The sequence below is a fragment of the Oppia nitens genome, unplaced genomic scaffold (assembly GCF_028296485.1).
Source record: "Oppia nitens isolate AA-2021 unplaced genomic scaffold, nextdenovo-longstitch-racon4-pilon3 scaffold13_pilon_pilon_pilon, whole genome shotgun sequence".
Taxonomy (NCBI): Eukaryota; Metazoa; Arthropoda; class Arachnida; order Sarcoptiformes; family Oppiidae; genus Oppia; species Oppia nitens.
Genome location: NW_026533192.1, coordinates 2550922 through 2566125, shown reverse-complemented (window position 1 = coordinate 2566125; position 15204 = coordinate 2550922). Strand labels below are relative to the sequence as shown.

General features: G+C 24.5%; 3 protein-coding genes across 3 annotated transcripts; 1 reads left to right on the top strand and 2 right to left on the bottom strand.

The window, feature by feature from the left end:
* Positions 1-267: 267 nt before the first annotated feature.
* LOC128957915 (cytochrome c oxidase subunit 5B, mitochondrial-like) lies at positions 268-1173 on the bottom strand. The gene is made up of 2 exons (XM_054303734.1): positions 776-1173; positions 268-662 (listed from the first exon to the last, which is right to left on the bottom strand). The coding sequence occupies exons 1-2, from the start codon at positions 1059-1061 to the stop codon at positions 472-474; spliced, it is 477 nt and encodes a 158-aa protein (XP_054159709.1). The 5' UTR covers positions 1062-1173; the 3' UTR covers positions 268-471.
* A 73-nt stretch (positions 1174-1246) lies between these two features.
* Positions 1247-2237, top strand: LOC128957882 (proteasome subunit beta type-2-like). Its single transcript, XM_054303700.1, has 2 exons — positions 1247-1441; positions 1499-2237. The coding sequence occupies exon 2, from the start codon at positions 1508-1510 to the stop codon at positions 2171-2173; it is 666 nt and encodes a 221-aa protein (XP_054159675.1). The 5' UTR covers positions 1247-1441; positions 1499-1507; the 3' UTR covers positions 2174-2237.
* Positions 2238-8878: 6641 nt separating this feature from the next.
* On the bottom strand, positions 8879-15161 carry LOC128959574 (glypican-6-like). Its single transcript, XM_054305570.1, has 6 exons — positions 14951-15161; positions 10946-11337; positions 10501-10797; positions 10088-10374; positions 9797-9960; positions 8879-9716 (listed from the first exon to the last, which is right to left on the bottom strand). Exons 1-6 carry the CDS (start codon positions 15150-15152, stop codon positions 9394-9396), a joined length of 1665 nt encoding a protein of 554 aa, XP_054161545.1. The 5' UTR covers positions 15153-15161; the 3' UTR covers positions 8879-9393.
* Between the last annotated feature and the right edge of the window lie 43 nt (positions 15162-15204).

The window sequence follows — 15204 nt, the reverse complement described above, 5'->3', positions numbered from 1 at the left end:
TATATGAATATATATACTGTATATATACTGTATTTCCAATTTACGGTAATTATTAAAACATATATTTTTAGAATAAATACATTCAATACTGTAGTCAATAAATGTCATCAAATTATTACTCTATTTGAAAATTTAAAAAAAATGACAACTTTATGCCACTTAAAGCAACCAATAGATGTGCAAATTTTATGGATAACATGATATCAGTAGTTACCAACTCAACTAACTTAGCTTGATAAATTATATTCAATTATGTCTACTGATAAAATAATATATTTAATCTTTGAATATTAATTGAATGGCTGTTTACAAAAAAATTATAATTTCGAAATACATAACTAAATACATATATTTTAATATTTAACTACCATTTGAAATACATAAGCAATTATTGGTTAATAATCTGAATATTAATTAAAATGAAACAAAATTTTTTGAATAACTATTTTGTTGAAAACAATTTGTCGCCATTTATGCGCCCGGATTGGTATCGATCTCTTCCCAGAACTTGCGGGCGGGAACTGCTTTGAACCAATAACCACATTCACAACGTTTAGGTTCACTCAGATGTACCCACATATAGTTAAGATGTGTCTGATCTTCTTCACAAAGACAACCAATCAGTCGTTTGTCCTCAAAGCTCGGCACCAGATTTGGTTGCTCTGCAATACAAATATGTTAACCAATTATACATTAATTACAATATTATATCCAAACAATTAAATCAAATTAAAATTATCAGAGTTTTCCCAATTGATATCATCTGTGACCACACCTTTAGTTCCGGGCCCTCGCTTTCGGGGCTTAAGACAGAAAGGGTCGTCAATGCCTTTTTCTTCAGCTAAAAGTAGTAGTTTTTCGAGACCTGTCGCGTGCTCTACAGGTTCGGCCAATTTTATGTCTTTAGACGACACATCTGTTCCGTCCACTCGACGAAGTTTACCAAATAAATGTCTTTTCTGATCAATCGTTGAATTGGCTGTTAGTGCTAATACTTTGCTTGTCTTAAGCAATGATTGACAAGCGATTGGTTGCGATACTAATCTCAACAACTGAGCCATCGGTGCCACAAATATTAGCCACAAATTAGTCACCAATTGGTCACAAATGGTTTGTTTAGATTCACTCTAAGGTTAAAGTGTAAGCAATGACTGATTCATACAGAGTGTCGAAATCGGTTCAATGTATTTATAGCATTGTATTGAATAACACTTTTAAAATCAAATAAATATCCGAAACCGCACTCTATATGTTTGTAGCAATAGATTGTGTGATAAGCAATGTTTGACTGTTTGTATCAATAGATGTCATTGAATGCAGTGTTGAATGCATTGAATGAATGCATTGAATGAATGTTTTGCTGAATCACTGAACTTCTCGTTACAAACAATTTGACAATTGATTTGATCCATCAATTTATCACATCTTAAGACACATTTAGGTAAGTGTTAGTCAAAGACTTATATGTTGAACATTAAGACGTTTACATCTTATTTAGTGACACCTAATGGAGGGACTGATTGGTATCCGTTTCGATAACTTTTGTTTGATGGCTTCGGACCGATTGGCCGCTCACTCGATAATTGTTGTCAAAAGTGATGAGAAGAAGTTGTATCCATTGAGTGATCACTTGTTGCTCGGTGTCAATGGAGAAGCCGGAGATACGGTTCAGTTTGCAGAGTTCATTGAGAAGAATATAAGTTTGTATTCAATGAGAAATGGATTTGAATTGAGTCCTTCTTCAGCCAATCAGTTCATTCAACGCAATTTAGCCGATTATCTTCGCTCAAGAACTCCATATCAAGTGAACCTTTTATTGGCTGGTTATGACACGATAACTAATAAACCAGAACTTTATTTTATGGATTATTTGGCCACTGCTTGTGCCGTACCTTACGGTATGCATGGCTACGGATCCTTTTTCGGTACTTCAATACTTGACAGAAATTATAAAAGCAATTTGACTGTTGATGAAGGACTGGAACTGCTTAAGAAAGTGGTTCATGAAATTCAGAAAAGATTGGTCATTAATTTGCCCGCATTTCAAGTGGCAATTGTCGATAAAGACGGTGTCCGACAACTCGATGATATTGTCTTCGATCCGAATGCTATTGGACTCAACAAGAGTTTACAGTTACCCGTTGGCCAACAACCGGTTCCAATGAGTCATTAATTGTCACGTTTTGTATTATTTATATTTGCAAACTCTTTGATTCAGTTTAAATAAACATTGAATTTATTAATAAATTTTTTTAAAGCAAATTATATTTTTTATGATTCAAATTGATATTGATTTTAATCAAAGAGTTACTTTAAAAATTAATAAAAATTAATTTAATGTTTGATTACATTTGAAATAACACTTTTAATAATCAGATATATTATTTTATTTTTTCTATAATACCTGTACTATAAAATTAAGAATTTACGGTACGATAAATGTTTCTATAAATAAGTTTATACTGTATTTGTAAATTAAAATGCGAGAAACTAGAGGTAATCAGTAATAATTATTATGAGAAAATTCAGGTATTATACAACAAACTATTACCGGTAAATACAATTTGTTTATTATATTAAATAGACATTAAAAAGTACAGTATATTGACTGACTTCTCTCATAATTACCGGAAACTTTCTCAGATTTTAATTTACAAATACAGTATAAACAGTAGATATACCGATAAACTTATTTATATAAACATTTAGCGTAAATCATTTATTTTATAGTATTATACTTTACTAGTATTTTGCTATAAAATTAAATAAACTTAATTGTATAATATATTTGACTATTCATTCATAATTACAATCTTTAATTATGATGAGTAGATTAGCTTAAAAACAGTGAATAATAATTTTAAGTTAAATAACATTATACTACAGTATATACAGTACTAAAATTATATTACGAATTGCTGAGACGACAACAATGTAATAAAAGTCCTATTCATTAACTAAGTTATCATATTTAATGCTTACAATGACTGTAAAGCTTAGACTCTAATTGTAAATATGATAACTTAGTTAATGAATAGGACTTTAAAATTAACATGTATTATTATACATTGTTGTCATCTCAGGATTTTGTAAAAAAATTTTATATACTATATATACTTTCAAATTTTTCAGAGAGTCTTAAACAGCGGCGATGCTATTAATTTCAATTATCTGGACAACAATACATTGGATTTAAAAGTGACCAAGGGCAATGTTGTAATTGGTCATTTTTAAATTAATTGTATGATTGGCCATATAATGTACAGTCGACTATCATTTTTACAATTTTTAACAGTTGACTGTGTATTACTGCCAATCATATAACTGTAATACTTATTTAGTTGTGAAATGTTTTATACATCTATAATATCTCTTTTGAAACATATTTTAAAATTAATATATTTAGCCAAATTTGATTGAAATGACTTTTAATTAATTTTTTATTATTATATTTTATAATTTGTAATTATTTAAATTTAACTTATTGTTTATATAGAATTATCAATTAAAAAGAGAATTAAAAATATAAAATATCTTTTAGTAATTTACAGATAATTTTAGAAATGTGTTTAACAAAAATCTACAATAATTAATAATTATTTTATTTAAAGACAAACTAAATTCTATATAATATTAAAATTTAAGATAAAAAACTTAAAATTATAAATAAATTAAATTTGATATAATAGAAATTAGTCTTAAGATTGTTAACAAAATAACTAAATCTTACTTAAATTTTGTAAATAATTTTAAGATAAATATAAGTATTTAAAGTAAATTTAAATGATTTTTCAAGAAAGAGAGGACAGTGTGATAGTGTGTCTATTTGTGACCTCAATCTTATAAGTTATAAGCTTTGAAACCTTTTGGGATATTTTGAAAGGATTTTGTATAAACTTTTGCCTTTTATGACACTATTCCTGGTACTGATTATAACTAATTATAGCCTAATATTGTATATTTGATATTCACAACAATTATTGTCTGTTTTTGGACACAACTCTACGTACTATTTCTAAACTGATTGAAACCACCATAAAGTTTGTAATTAAATAATGTTTATTACAACAAACATTTTATGATTTATAATTCAATATAAAACCGTTGAGAAAATGCTTAAAACAAAGTAAAAAAGACAATAAATTAACTAAATTATTACATTTCATTACTTCGTAAAGATTTATTAATTATTTTATAGATAATAATTTTAAAGTATTTGAAAATGTTATTTAAACAATAGTAATAATTAATGTGTTATATTAATAGTTATTTTACTATTTGAAATGCTTCAATAGCTAATAAATTACAAATATAATATTAATTCATTTTAGATCTAATGTTTTGTTATTGATTTCGGAAAACATAAAAATTATTTTTGTTGATTACCTTTAATTGAGACCACAATACTATTAATTTGAAGAATATATTTTGATATTTTAAAATATAATAATTTATTAATAAGTTAGGCGTTGTTCACATATTACGTTCGCACTTGAGGGGAGGGGGGGGGGTTAGCCAAAGCGAACTTTTGCGAACGAGGGGTAGAGACTTTAAGAACGTTCGCATTTAGATAATATCTTATTTCTTGTGATGGGGAGGGAGGGGGTCTAGATTTCTTAAACAGTGCGAACGTAATGTGTGAACCACGCCTTATAATAGAATGTTTTAAAGCACCAATGAATTAGTTAATTAGTTAAAAATTGTTAAATAACTATTTAGAAATAATTACTTTTAATCTTTTAATAATTCAAGCAAAAAATCTGTACACAAAATTATTTATATTAAAAAATTAAACTAAAAATTATGACAACAACATTAACTTTAACACTGTATAGTATATTCAATAATAACTAAAGCATCAATATTTATTTAAAAATTGAAAATATTCAATAAAATATTTACTAAAAACTACCAAAATATTTACTTAAATATTTATTTTTTTAAATAGTCATTTATTAGTAAAAAAATTTATATATTTAATCAATTTGTAATTTATTTAAATCTCTATTTAAATTATAGTATTACAAATTGAAATCATATTTTTATTAAGAAAAGGTAAAAATACACTTAATTTTATTTTCAAACTTAAAAACTAATACAACTCAATAATATAATTTTTACTAATTGATTGCATTCACATTAACACAACTAATGCTGTTTTGCATAATATTTTTGCTAATTTTTATATCATAGAGTTATTTGTATATATTTACTATTCTTTAAACTATAATTTTAAGTAAAAACTCTGACATATTTAGTACTTTATAATCTATTTTTATAGTTTTAAGTTAAAATATTTAATTACATTTACTAAAAACACAAAATATTTAATTAAATATTTCTTATTTATTTATCACCAAAAAATGTATTATATTTAATTAAATATTTTTTATTTAATTAAATATTTTTTATGCACTAATAATAAGCTTTGATTTATTATTACTATTGTAATTTTAATGCATAGAAACATTTGTCAAATTTAATTAGTTATAGATTATTAATGAATTAAGTAAACATTATTATACATTTCTCTAATGTTACCTAAACATTATATAATTACAATAAATATTGCAATTTTAAAATTAATAAAATAAGTTTAGATAAAATGAAAGACAATTTTAGAACAGTTTTAATATATTTCAATATTTTGTAAATTTATTTTATTGCACAATAAATTACATATAATAATATACAGTATATAAACTTTGACAAATTTTAAGGTTTTAATGATTATAATTTTAAAAAATTGTTTTTTATAGCGGCGTTTAACTTATTTTTAATCTTTTAAAAGTATAATTTTAAAATACATTACTTTAAAAGGTATAAAATTGATAAATAAACGAATGACTAAATTGAATAAATGAATGAATGGATAAATGAATGAATGAATGAATGAATGAACAAAATGATAGGATTGTAGTAAAAATGTGTGTAATTTTCTTCAATCACTGAATACTTATTTTTGGAGATAAATGTAAAGATAAGGGATTTTGCAAAAATCAAAGCTATGAATGACAGTACAAAACCAATGAATAAATATTTATGTTTCGCACAAATTATATTTGAAGTACAAACAAATAGTTGGCTATCAATTTGCTGGTATATTATATACTGTGTGTATATATTATATATTACATACTGTATATAATTTAGTATATATTATTATAATATAATGTTAGAGTAGAGTAGAGATTAGTTTATTTGCTAATTGAGTTGAATCATAGACATATATATCAAATATAAACTACAGATGTGTAACAAAATATTACTTTATGTAAATGTTTAGCAGATTTTGACAAATTCAATGTATTAATAATATATAACAACAAAAAAGTGGAAAATATATAACGCATTGAAATCTCAAATAAAATAAATTGATAACAAACTATACATATATTATGAATATTTTTCTTTTGTTAATCTCGACAATAATTCTATACATTTTCTACTTATTATACATTTTTAAAAAAATTATTAATAAAAATTGAGGACTCAAATGTAACACAAAAATTTTGACAGTTTTGTTAAAAGGGACACAAAAAATAAAGATAAATTTGAATATAAATCTACGCTATAATATGAGTCGAGGTTTTACAAAATATTAACAATTTTATATAATAATAATAATAATACGATTGTTTGATATGTAGTAATATATTCACATCAAATGACATATTTTTAAGAGAGTGGGAGAGAGTCTGTCAATGATTTATATATTTTTTGAATACAAACATCGTTTCTAATATTTCGATAACAGAGCCGACAATTGTTGACAATTTGAAAACATAAGTACTTTTCAATCAATGCAATCATCCAATGATTTAAAGCACTTTTACAGATGGCTTTTGTGGCAAATTGTTTGGATCTTTCACTAAAAAAACTATTACCTGATTATAATCAGTAATACAAATGACTCTTAGAAAATATCTCTTATATAAAAATATAAAACTATTTTTTCAGAGATGACTATCACTTGTAAAGTACACGAAGACAGTGTGTGTTCAATGAAAACATAACTTTTTTATTTAGCAATTTCAGTGTTATTTCACTATTCTATTGAATACAATACTAATAATACTAATACAGTAAATACTGCTTTTGTCAAAAGGAATTTGATTTTATTACTCCAATAAATGTTAATTTCATTCAATGTATTCAATATTATTGAAAACGTTTTAACAAACAAACCATTCATTTATCTCATGACATGTCATCTTAACATAAGTTAAAAATTGGTAAAACATTAAAGGAATTCAAATAAAAGTGTCTGAAATAAAATAAAACTGAGCATAAAATGTGGTCAATTCAAAGTTATATTACTATTTTCGATAAATCAAATTTATTTCTGTCAGTTATCATATATTTTATTAATAATTTTTACTATAAATAAAATTTCTTTCATTTTATAGTCACTTATAGTTCATTTAATAGTTAATTAAATATTCAATATTAAAAAAAACTCCAATGACCTTTATTATAATTTTATTATAATTATAAATACTTTTTACAATTGTTAATTTATAAAATACAATCTTAAATTATTTACATTAAACAAATAAAATTATAAATTTATATATAATTAGAAGATAATATAGTTAATAATTTAACTTTTTTTAATTTATAATATTTAAAGTTTTTTATTATTATTTAAAAAATAGTTTTTAAATATTAGTTATTCAAAAAATACAAACAAAAATACTGTGAATTAAATTAACAACTGATTTATATTTTAAACAATTTGATGTAATGATAGAAAAAATAAATAAATCATTGATTCATTATAATTTACTTTATTGGCACAAATACCTTAGTTATTATTTAAAATTTCTATAATTTTATTATAAATATAGCTATTTGAATAAAATTGTGACAACTTATAATACAAAATAAAAACAAAAAAAAATATACACAACATATTTATATTACTAAAAAAATGTGCAAAATAACAATTTTTCTTGAGTTTAGATTTAATTCACAGACAACCTTTTTGGCGATTTTATTTCAATTGTTAATTTATATAATAAAATATTTAATAAATTAAACAAAATAAAATCAAAAAAAAAAAACAATATACTAAATCTAAACTTAAGAAAGTTGTCAATCATTTAATTTATTTTATGAATGTGTTTTTATAAAGAATATTAAATATTATTATTCAAAAAAATATATATAAAAAGCTCACAAATTGGAAATTTTTTGAAAACCCAAACTCGAGATATCAAATATCAATAGATTTTAATATATTTTCAGTATAATAATTGCGTGTATTTTAAAAACACAATATTTTACCACAATTATAGTCAAAAATACCAAATTTGGGTTTCATTAAAAATAACATTAAAATTGACTTAAATTTCAATACAAATGTTGTTTTTGTACAATTGCTTTGATTAGTCTCAAATATGTTTAAACTTAATGTTTGAATATGACTTAAGCCTATAGTTGACTGACTGCTAAATAAATTATAACTAATCAAAAATAATCTTAAATAATTGAAAAAGTATGAACATAATATACAAATTGACATTACGGTATATATATATATATATATATATATATATATATATATATATATACTGTATACTAATAGCTATCAGCGATATTAGCTAAATTCAGTCATTTTAAGGATTAAAAATGAAAATAATTAAAATATTCAATTTTTAAACCTTAAAATCAAATGATTTGTCAAATGTCTATTAAACAAACTATAAGCTAAATAATAATTTTAAATAAAAATATGAATATATATTTATATACTGTATAATGGAATAAATTGATCAGACATTTTGTGTCAACATTTTTATAAATGACGAGATAATGTTATAAAAATTTTGTTCATATATATTATTATTATTTATATACATTTTTATTTAATGCACTATTATAAACGCACACTTTTTTTAATTTTATATCAATTTAGTAATCGTTTAAAAGTAATGTTGACGTAAATGCCAAAGAATTTATTCATAATATTAGTCTATCTTTTATCACATTTCATAAAAACTTGTTTTCCAAAAACATTTTACATTTTAAAATAAAAAGTTTTAGAAAAAAGTCGTCTTTTTCTCATCCATATATCAGTGGACACATCACATATCATCATAAGGACAGTCATCAATAGACATAAACATATAAACAACACATAAAAACACCACTGTTTTAATGCCGTCAGCGAAATGATGTGAATCTTATTGTTAGTTAATTAATTAAAATCCATTTTTGTCACACATTGTAAGCAAACACACAGAATATATTGTATTTATAATTACAATATTTAAAAGTTAATTTAGCTGTCATTTTGACGTTATAAAATTTATGAAATAAATATAAAATATGAAGCATTAATTAATCTTAAAAAATAATTAAAATTATTTTTTAAATGTTAATTAGTAATCACAGTCTATCAGTTGAATATAAAACACAAATATTGATAAATAATGTCCACATAACTAATGAAATCGAAAGACTTGACTTAAATGATGAGTCTTTAGACATGAAAGGATGGTTAGGCTTTGGAGACTTCGACCAATTATTTCTTGACTTAAAGTCATTGGTTTCGCCATCAATCAGGTGAGGCGTTCTCGGTGTCGATGGATTAAAGTATATATCATCAGTGACTACATTGTTAGAACCGGGATCTCTATAATCATTATCCTCGGCTCCATAACCACTACCGGATCCACTACCTGAACCATCCGGTTCCATATCAGAGTCAGCTAAGATTAAAATAAATTAATATGTATAAAAAATAAGTTTCAATTTTTTATAATTTAATAAAATAAAATAAATTGCTTACCAGTGTCAACAAGCTCTACATCCTGTCCATTATAAGCTAAATTTAATTTATTGGTGATTAGCTTAAGAGTCAAGTTTTGTTGATTTATGATAGCGTTGTGACGAGTCGTCTCTATATTTAAATCACTTGTTTGATGGCTTTCCGGCTTATTGTCCATTTCATAACTATATAATAATAAAATTCTATATCATTACCGGTAATCCCATTTTATTTAAATTTCATTTAATTATAAATTTGTTTTAATTTGTAAGAAAAATAAATAAAATTTAATAGAAAACAATTGTTACTTACTGTACATTATCTGAGCCATTAAAACAAGTCATATCATCGTTAGCTACGAGTAAAGACATTTGTTTATCGGCACAAACACTTTGAGGAAGACGTGTCCAAAAACTTTTGGTTTTCTTAATTTTCTTTTTGATGTCATCTATGAGCTGATCTAAGCCCGATATGGTGGCTGAGGTAGGATTAGCCACATAAGGCTGTGGTTGAGCTAATTTGTTTGACTCATTAAAGTTAGCGTCTCTTGTCTCACGTTTTGGTGCATCGATATGAGGTTTGCCACACGATTCAAATAACTATATAAACATAATATCATTTAATATAATATACAATATAATCAAAATAAATAATTGATACAATCTTTTTTATGTCTGATACTATCATCAAAAAAAAGACATTGACTTTAAGTGGTCATACATTACCTTATTAGAGACAACGCCGCCGTTTTCCTGGAAGTTCATAATAGCGTCAGATATCTTGATATCGATTGGATCAACAACTGACTCAATGTTGAAAGAGGTCTCTAAACGTGAGGCTAAAAGTAGAAGAGCGTCGATATAATTGTTCCACTCTTTGTCCAGTTCTGTATGAAATGCTAGACATGTGTTGACAACATTAAGGCAATAGTTAGCGCACGGCTTCAGTTCGTTAGATGTCTGGCAGTGCGGACAATACGACATCTTCATTAAGGCATTACTACATTCGGCAGACGTTTGGATCTATTTGTTTGAATAAACCAAATAAACATTACATATATAGACTGCTATATAAATAGAGTTAAGTATAAACTCAAATGTCTATTAAGTCATATGATATAAAAGCGAGAAAAAGGTTTATATGGGAGTAAACTCTTGACATAAGACTTACTTCGAGTATGTTTTTGATAACGTCTTTGCCGTTATTAAGCGCCTGAACGAAGGTTCGGGTGGCTATAAATGATCGCTTTATTTCTTGGTTTAGCTTTTTGGGCACATCTCCGAAGGGTTTGAGCTCATCCATGTGTTTACTCACACAATTCAAGTACTTATCGTCAAACTTATACTGACTGTTCAACACCTGAAACATCTTTTGGTACAACCGATGGAAGAAGAGATCGAGTGCTTCGCTTAAATCCAGACCTCCATTATTGTAATAGTCTTCAAGATCTTGAAACATATCAGTAAATATTGACGAATGCTTCTCATATAGTAAACCATAGGTTTGTAAAAACATTTGATGAAAGTCTCGCTTTGAGGTCTTCAATAATTCACGAAAGAATTCTTTTGAAATATCAAAGAAAAAGAGTGAAAAATATTTTTAAATATTTCAACAAAAAAATCTTATTTTCTGTGTGTCTCAGGAATGCCCTATTTGTTGGATGGTATGGTTGGTTGCGGTGTTTGTTTGTTTGTCTATAGAAAAGTGGTCTCAAATATTCTCATTTCTCTTTTTTTCTTTGACAGCACATGTAGTTTTCAGTACATCTGCAACACTATCAATGAATTGACATTCATTTTTGTGAAACTATTTGTCACGATTTCCGGTCACTATTACAACAACACTAAAAACTAAGTTCTTATACTAAGACTAAGTACTGAATATATGTATGTATGTTAACGGCATCTCTGAATAACATTAACGCTATAAATATTTTAAATGCATTGTTAATATAATATGTACAATATATGTATACTTATTATTATTATTATTACAGTATTATACTATAGTTTGCTGTATTTCATGGCACATAATAACTAAGAATTTATTATATAAAGAGAGCAATAATTTTACCACATTTTATATATCATTTCGTGTATAGTATATATTGAATATGTATATGTGATAGATATAAAAGTTATTTATGTAAACAATTATTATTTCTCATAGCAGTCATAAATATATGAGAATTCATTTCATATTAAACCTGATTTTAGATATTTTTGTGTTCATTAATAGCATAGCCAAGGATTATAATGGAAAGTGAGATGCGATTGTGGCCCACAAAGTCCTTTAAACTAACAGTTAAATAGTTTTAATTCAATGCTAAATATATATATATATAGAAATAAGATTATAATCAATGATTAATTGAGCGAAATAGTGGAGAAAAACGGCTGAATTGAAGACATTTTGATAATAATTGAGGCATTTATTAGCCCCGAGGACATAGAGTACGTGAATGTGTGGAGTCTTGCTCTTTGGCTTAAGATTTTGGTTGCTTTGCTCCGGTGTGTGTATGTATGTGTGTGTGTGTGTGTGTATGTGTGTCGGTATGTCTATTAAGCTTAAAGTTTGGAGTTTGAGTTACATTCCTTTAGTTGCATACCTGAGAATAGTTAGCTTTTATGAAACAACTCAAAGAATAAGTGTATTCACTATATTTTAGTACTATATAGTTATAGAGAGGAATGCAAACAAATGTTCACTTAAATGCATTTCAATGGCCATACACTATACCCCATACAACAAGGTATGAGCCCATACCATACTAAACCATACCATATATTGCTAACAGCCCTATAACCGCTTCTCTTCATGAATATGTCCAGAGGTTATATTGTGTCCAAATGTTTGTTAAAACTTCAAACCAGAAACACCAATACCTTAAACCTATGCCAACAAACCATATATAGCCAAATAAGTTAACTAAAGTAAAGGCATTGCGTTTCTCTAAATATTGATCCCAAATAATCAACACTTACTTTAAATCACTTACAACAATAAGTACTGTATTTTAGTAGCAAAAATCAAACAATAATTTTCTCATACATTTGTATTCATTTGTAAATTAGATTTCTGTTTTGAACTGTCTTTAAGTGCTTTACTATAGATAAATATATATTTTTCTTATTTTATTTCAAAATACTTGAAAACACATCAAAATATATCTAAAAAGGCATATCTAAAGTGTTGCTTAACGTATAAAATTGAATTTATGAATATCTAAATAATAGCAAAAATAATAATCAAAAACTAATTTGTGATTCAAGAAAACCAGATTTTTAACATAAAAACTATTCATCCATTTTAGTCAACACTATATTCATCCAAATTTGGCAAAAATGAGATTTTTATTCAATAATAATAAAAATAATTTTATTTTTTATATTTTGATCTCAAATTCTATATACAATTTTATTAAGCATTAAAAGAGTGTCTAACATACAGTATATAATATACAATAATATAATTTACTGTATTAAATCAATTTATATTTAATTAAGCTAATATCCTGTAACGCTTTCAACCCAAATAAATATGTAATTCAAACTTTAAACTAAATAAAATTAAATAAACACTGAAATCAATAGTTTAATAACTAAAAAATATTGAGATATAAACTAATATATGAAATATATTTTTTAAATATCATTTGTTTAATCATGATTTTTAAAGTTATATTTACAAAACTCAAATATAGTGTATTTAATATTTTTTATTAACTAGTAATAACTAAATCTATTATTAAATCTATTAGTAGTTTTTTGTTTTATTAAATTGAATGCTTATCATTATTACAAATAAACCCATTTTGTTAACATTTCTTTGAATATAACATTAAAGAGATTTAAGTTATAAAAACAGTTTTGCCGTCACTTTTGGCTATAATTCAATTGTTGACAACAAATCTCCATCTCATATAAGTTTAGCTAAATTCGGGTCAAAAGTTTGTCTCTAATATTCGTTTCATTTGAAATCATTTTTCGTTAAAAATATTTTATTTTTCCTCAAATAAAAAACACTTAACATTTCAAATTATTTATAAATTAAAATTATTAACAATTTTCAAAAAATATTGCTATTAAAATATCTATATATAGTAATGTGTTATATTATGCTATAATTATTCGTTTAGTTGGATAACTCTAATGATGGACTCAAATGTCTTTCTCTTGTGTCATAAAAACGAGTTTTAAGTGAATATATATTATATAAGTATATAAATCTATTGCCATATAATGAATATAAATAATAATTGAATGTTTTTTTTGCAGAGACTGACAAACAGTGAGAGTTTGGACTTTCATTCAAACTTATGGCAACACTTACTGTATATTAAATACAGTGAGCCTTCAATTGTGTCTCAGATAACAAACATCTATACTCTTATGTCAGACACATACCTATTATATACCACACGAGATATGAGACTATTATATCACCAAAATATTAGATAAATTATTACATACTATTTGCCTATTATTTAAGTCTTTTGTTTAAATTTTGATTAATGTTTACAACACTTAGTAATTCAGGTATTAGTTATGACTTTCCTTTCAGTAATTAATATACTCTTTTGTTTTATAAATTGTTGTCAATAAATACAATGCAATCGCTTTTATTATTTCTTAGTAAAACTTTATTTCATCAAATATTGATAATATTTAATATATATAAATGTTTATATATTTATTTAGCATTTATTGTCATCAATATTTATTTTGGCAATAAATCACTAATGAATTTGTGAATATATAAATACAAAAACAAATATATAATACAATATATAGTGAATTAAACTGAATATTAAACATTAATTATAAGTGTTATTTAATAAATTAAATAAACCAAATATATAATAAAAATTAACAAACACTGCAAATTAAAATTATTAAAAAAAAATTTTGGCATTTAATTTGAGATAAATATAAGCTAATTATTTATAACACAATTTAAATAATTTAAATGATTTTATAGTGACTTTTGAGTATTTAAACACAAAATATTTGAGTAAATGAATGGATGTATTAATTATAAAATCAATAAATTTTGTTATCACATAAGTTATTATATTTATTAATATATCATATATTGTATAAAAGTTTTTTAATTAAAGAGTTTGAGAGGGCGTTGTCTTGTATTTAATGATAATATCATATGATATGGACTTACCATCAAATTTGGATGTTTTGTGTTGTAATAAAGTCTTCAATTCATTGATCTGTTGTTTCAAAATAAATTCAAACTGTGTTTTGATGTTATGATTGTTTGCAATGACTTTATGATCAATAGGTATGCCATTGGAGACAATCATTTGGTTACAAATGATTAATAACTTAATTATTATGAAAATCAAATGCAAATTCATTTTCATTTGTTTTATCAATTGATTGTAGTATTTAAACAACAAATCATAATAAATATAT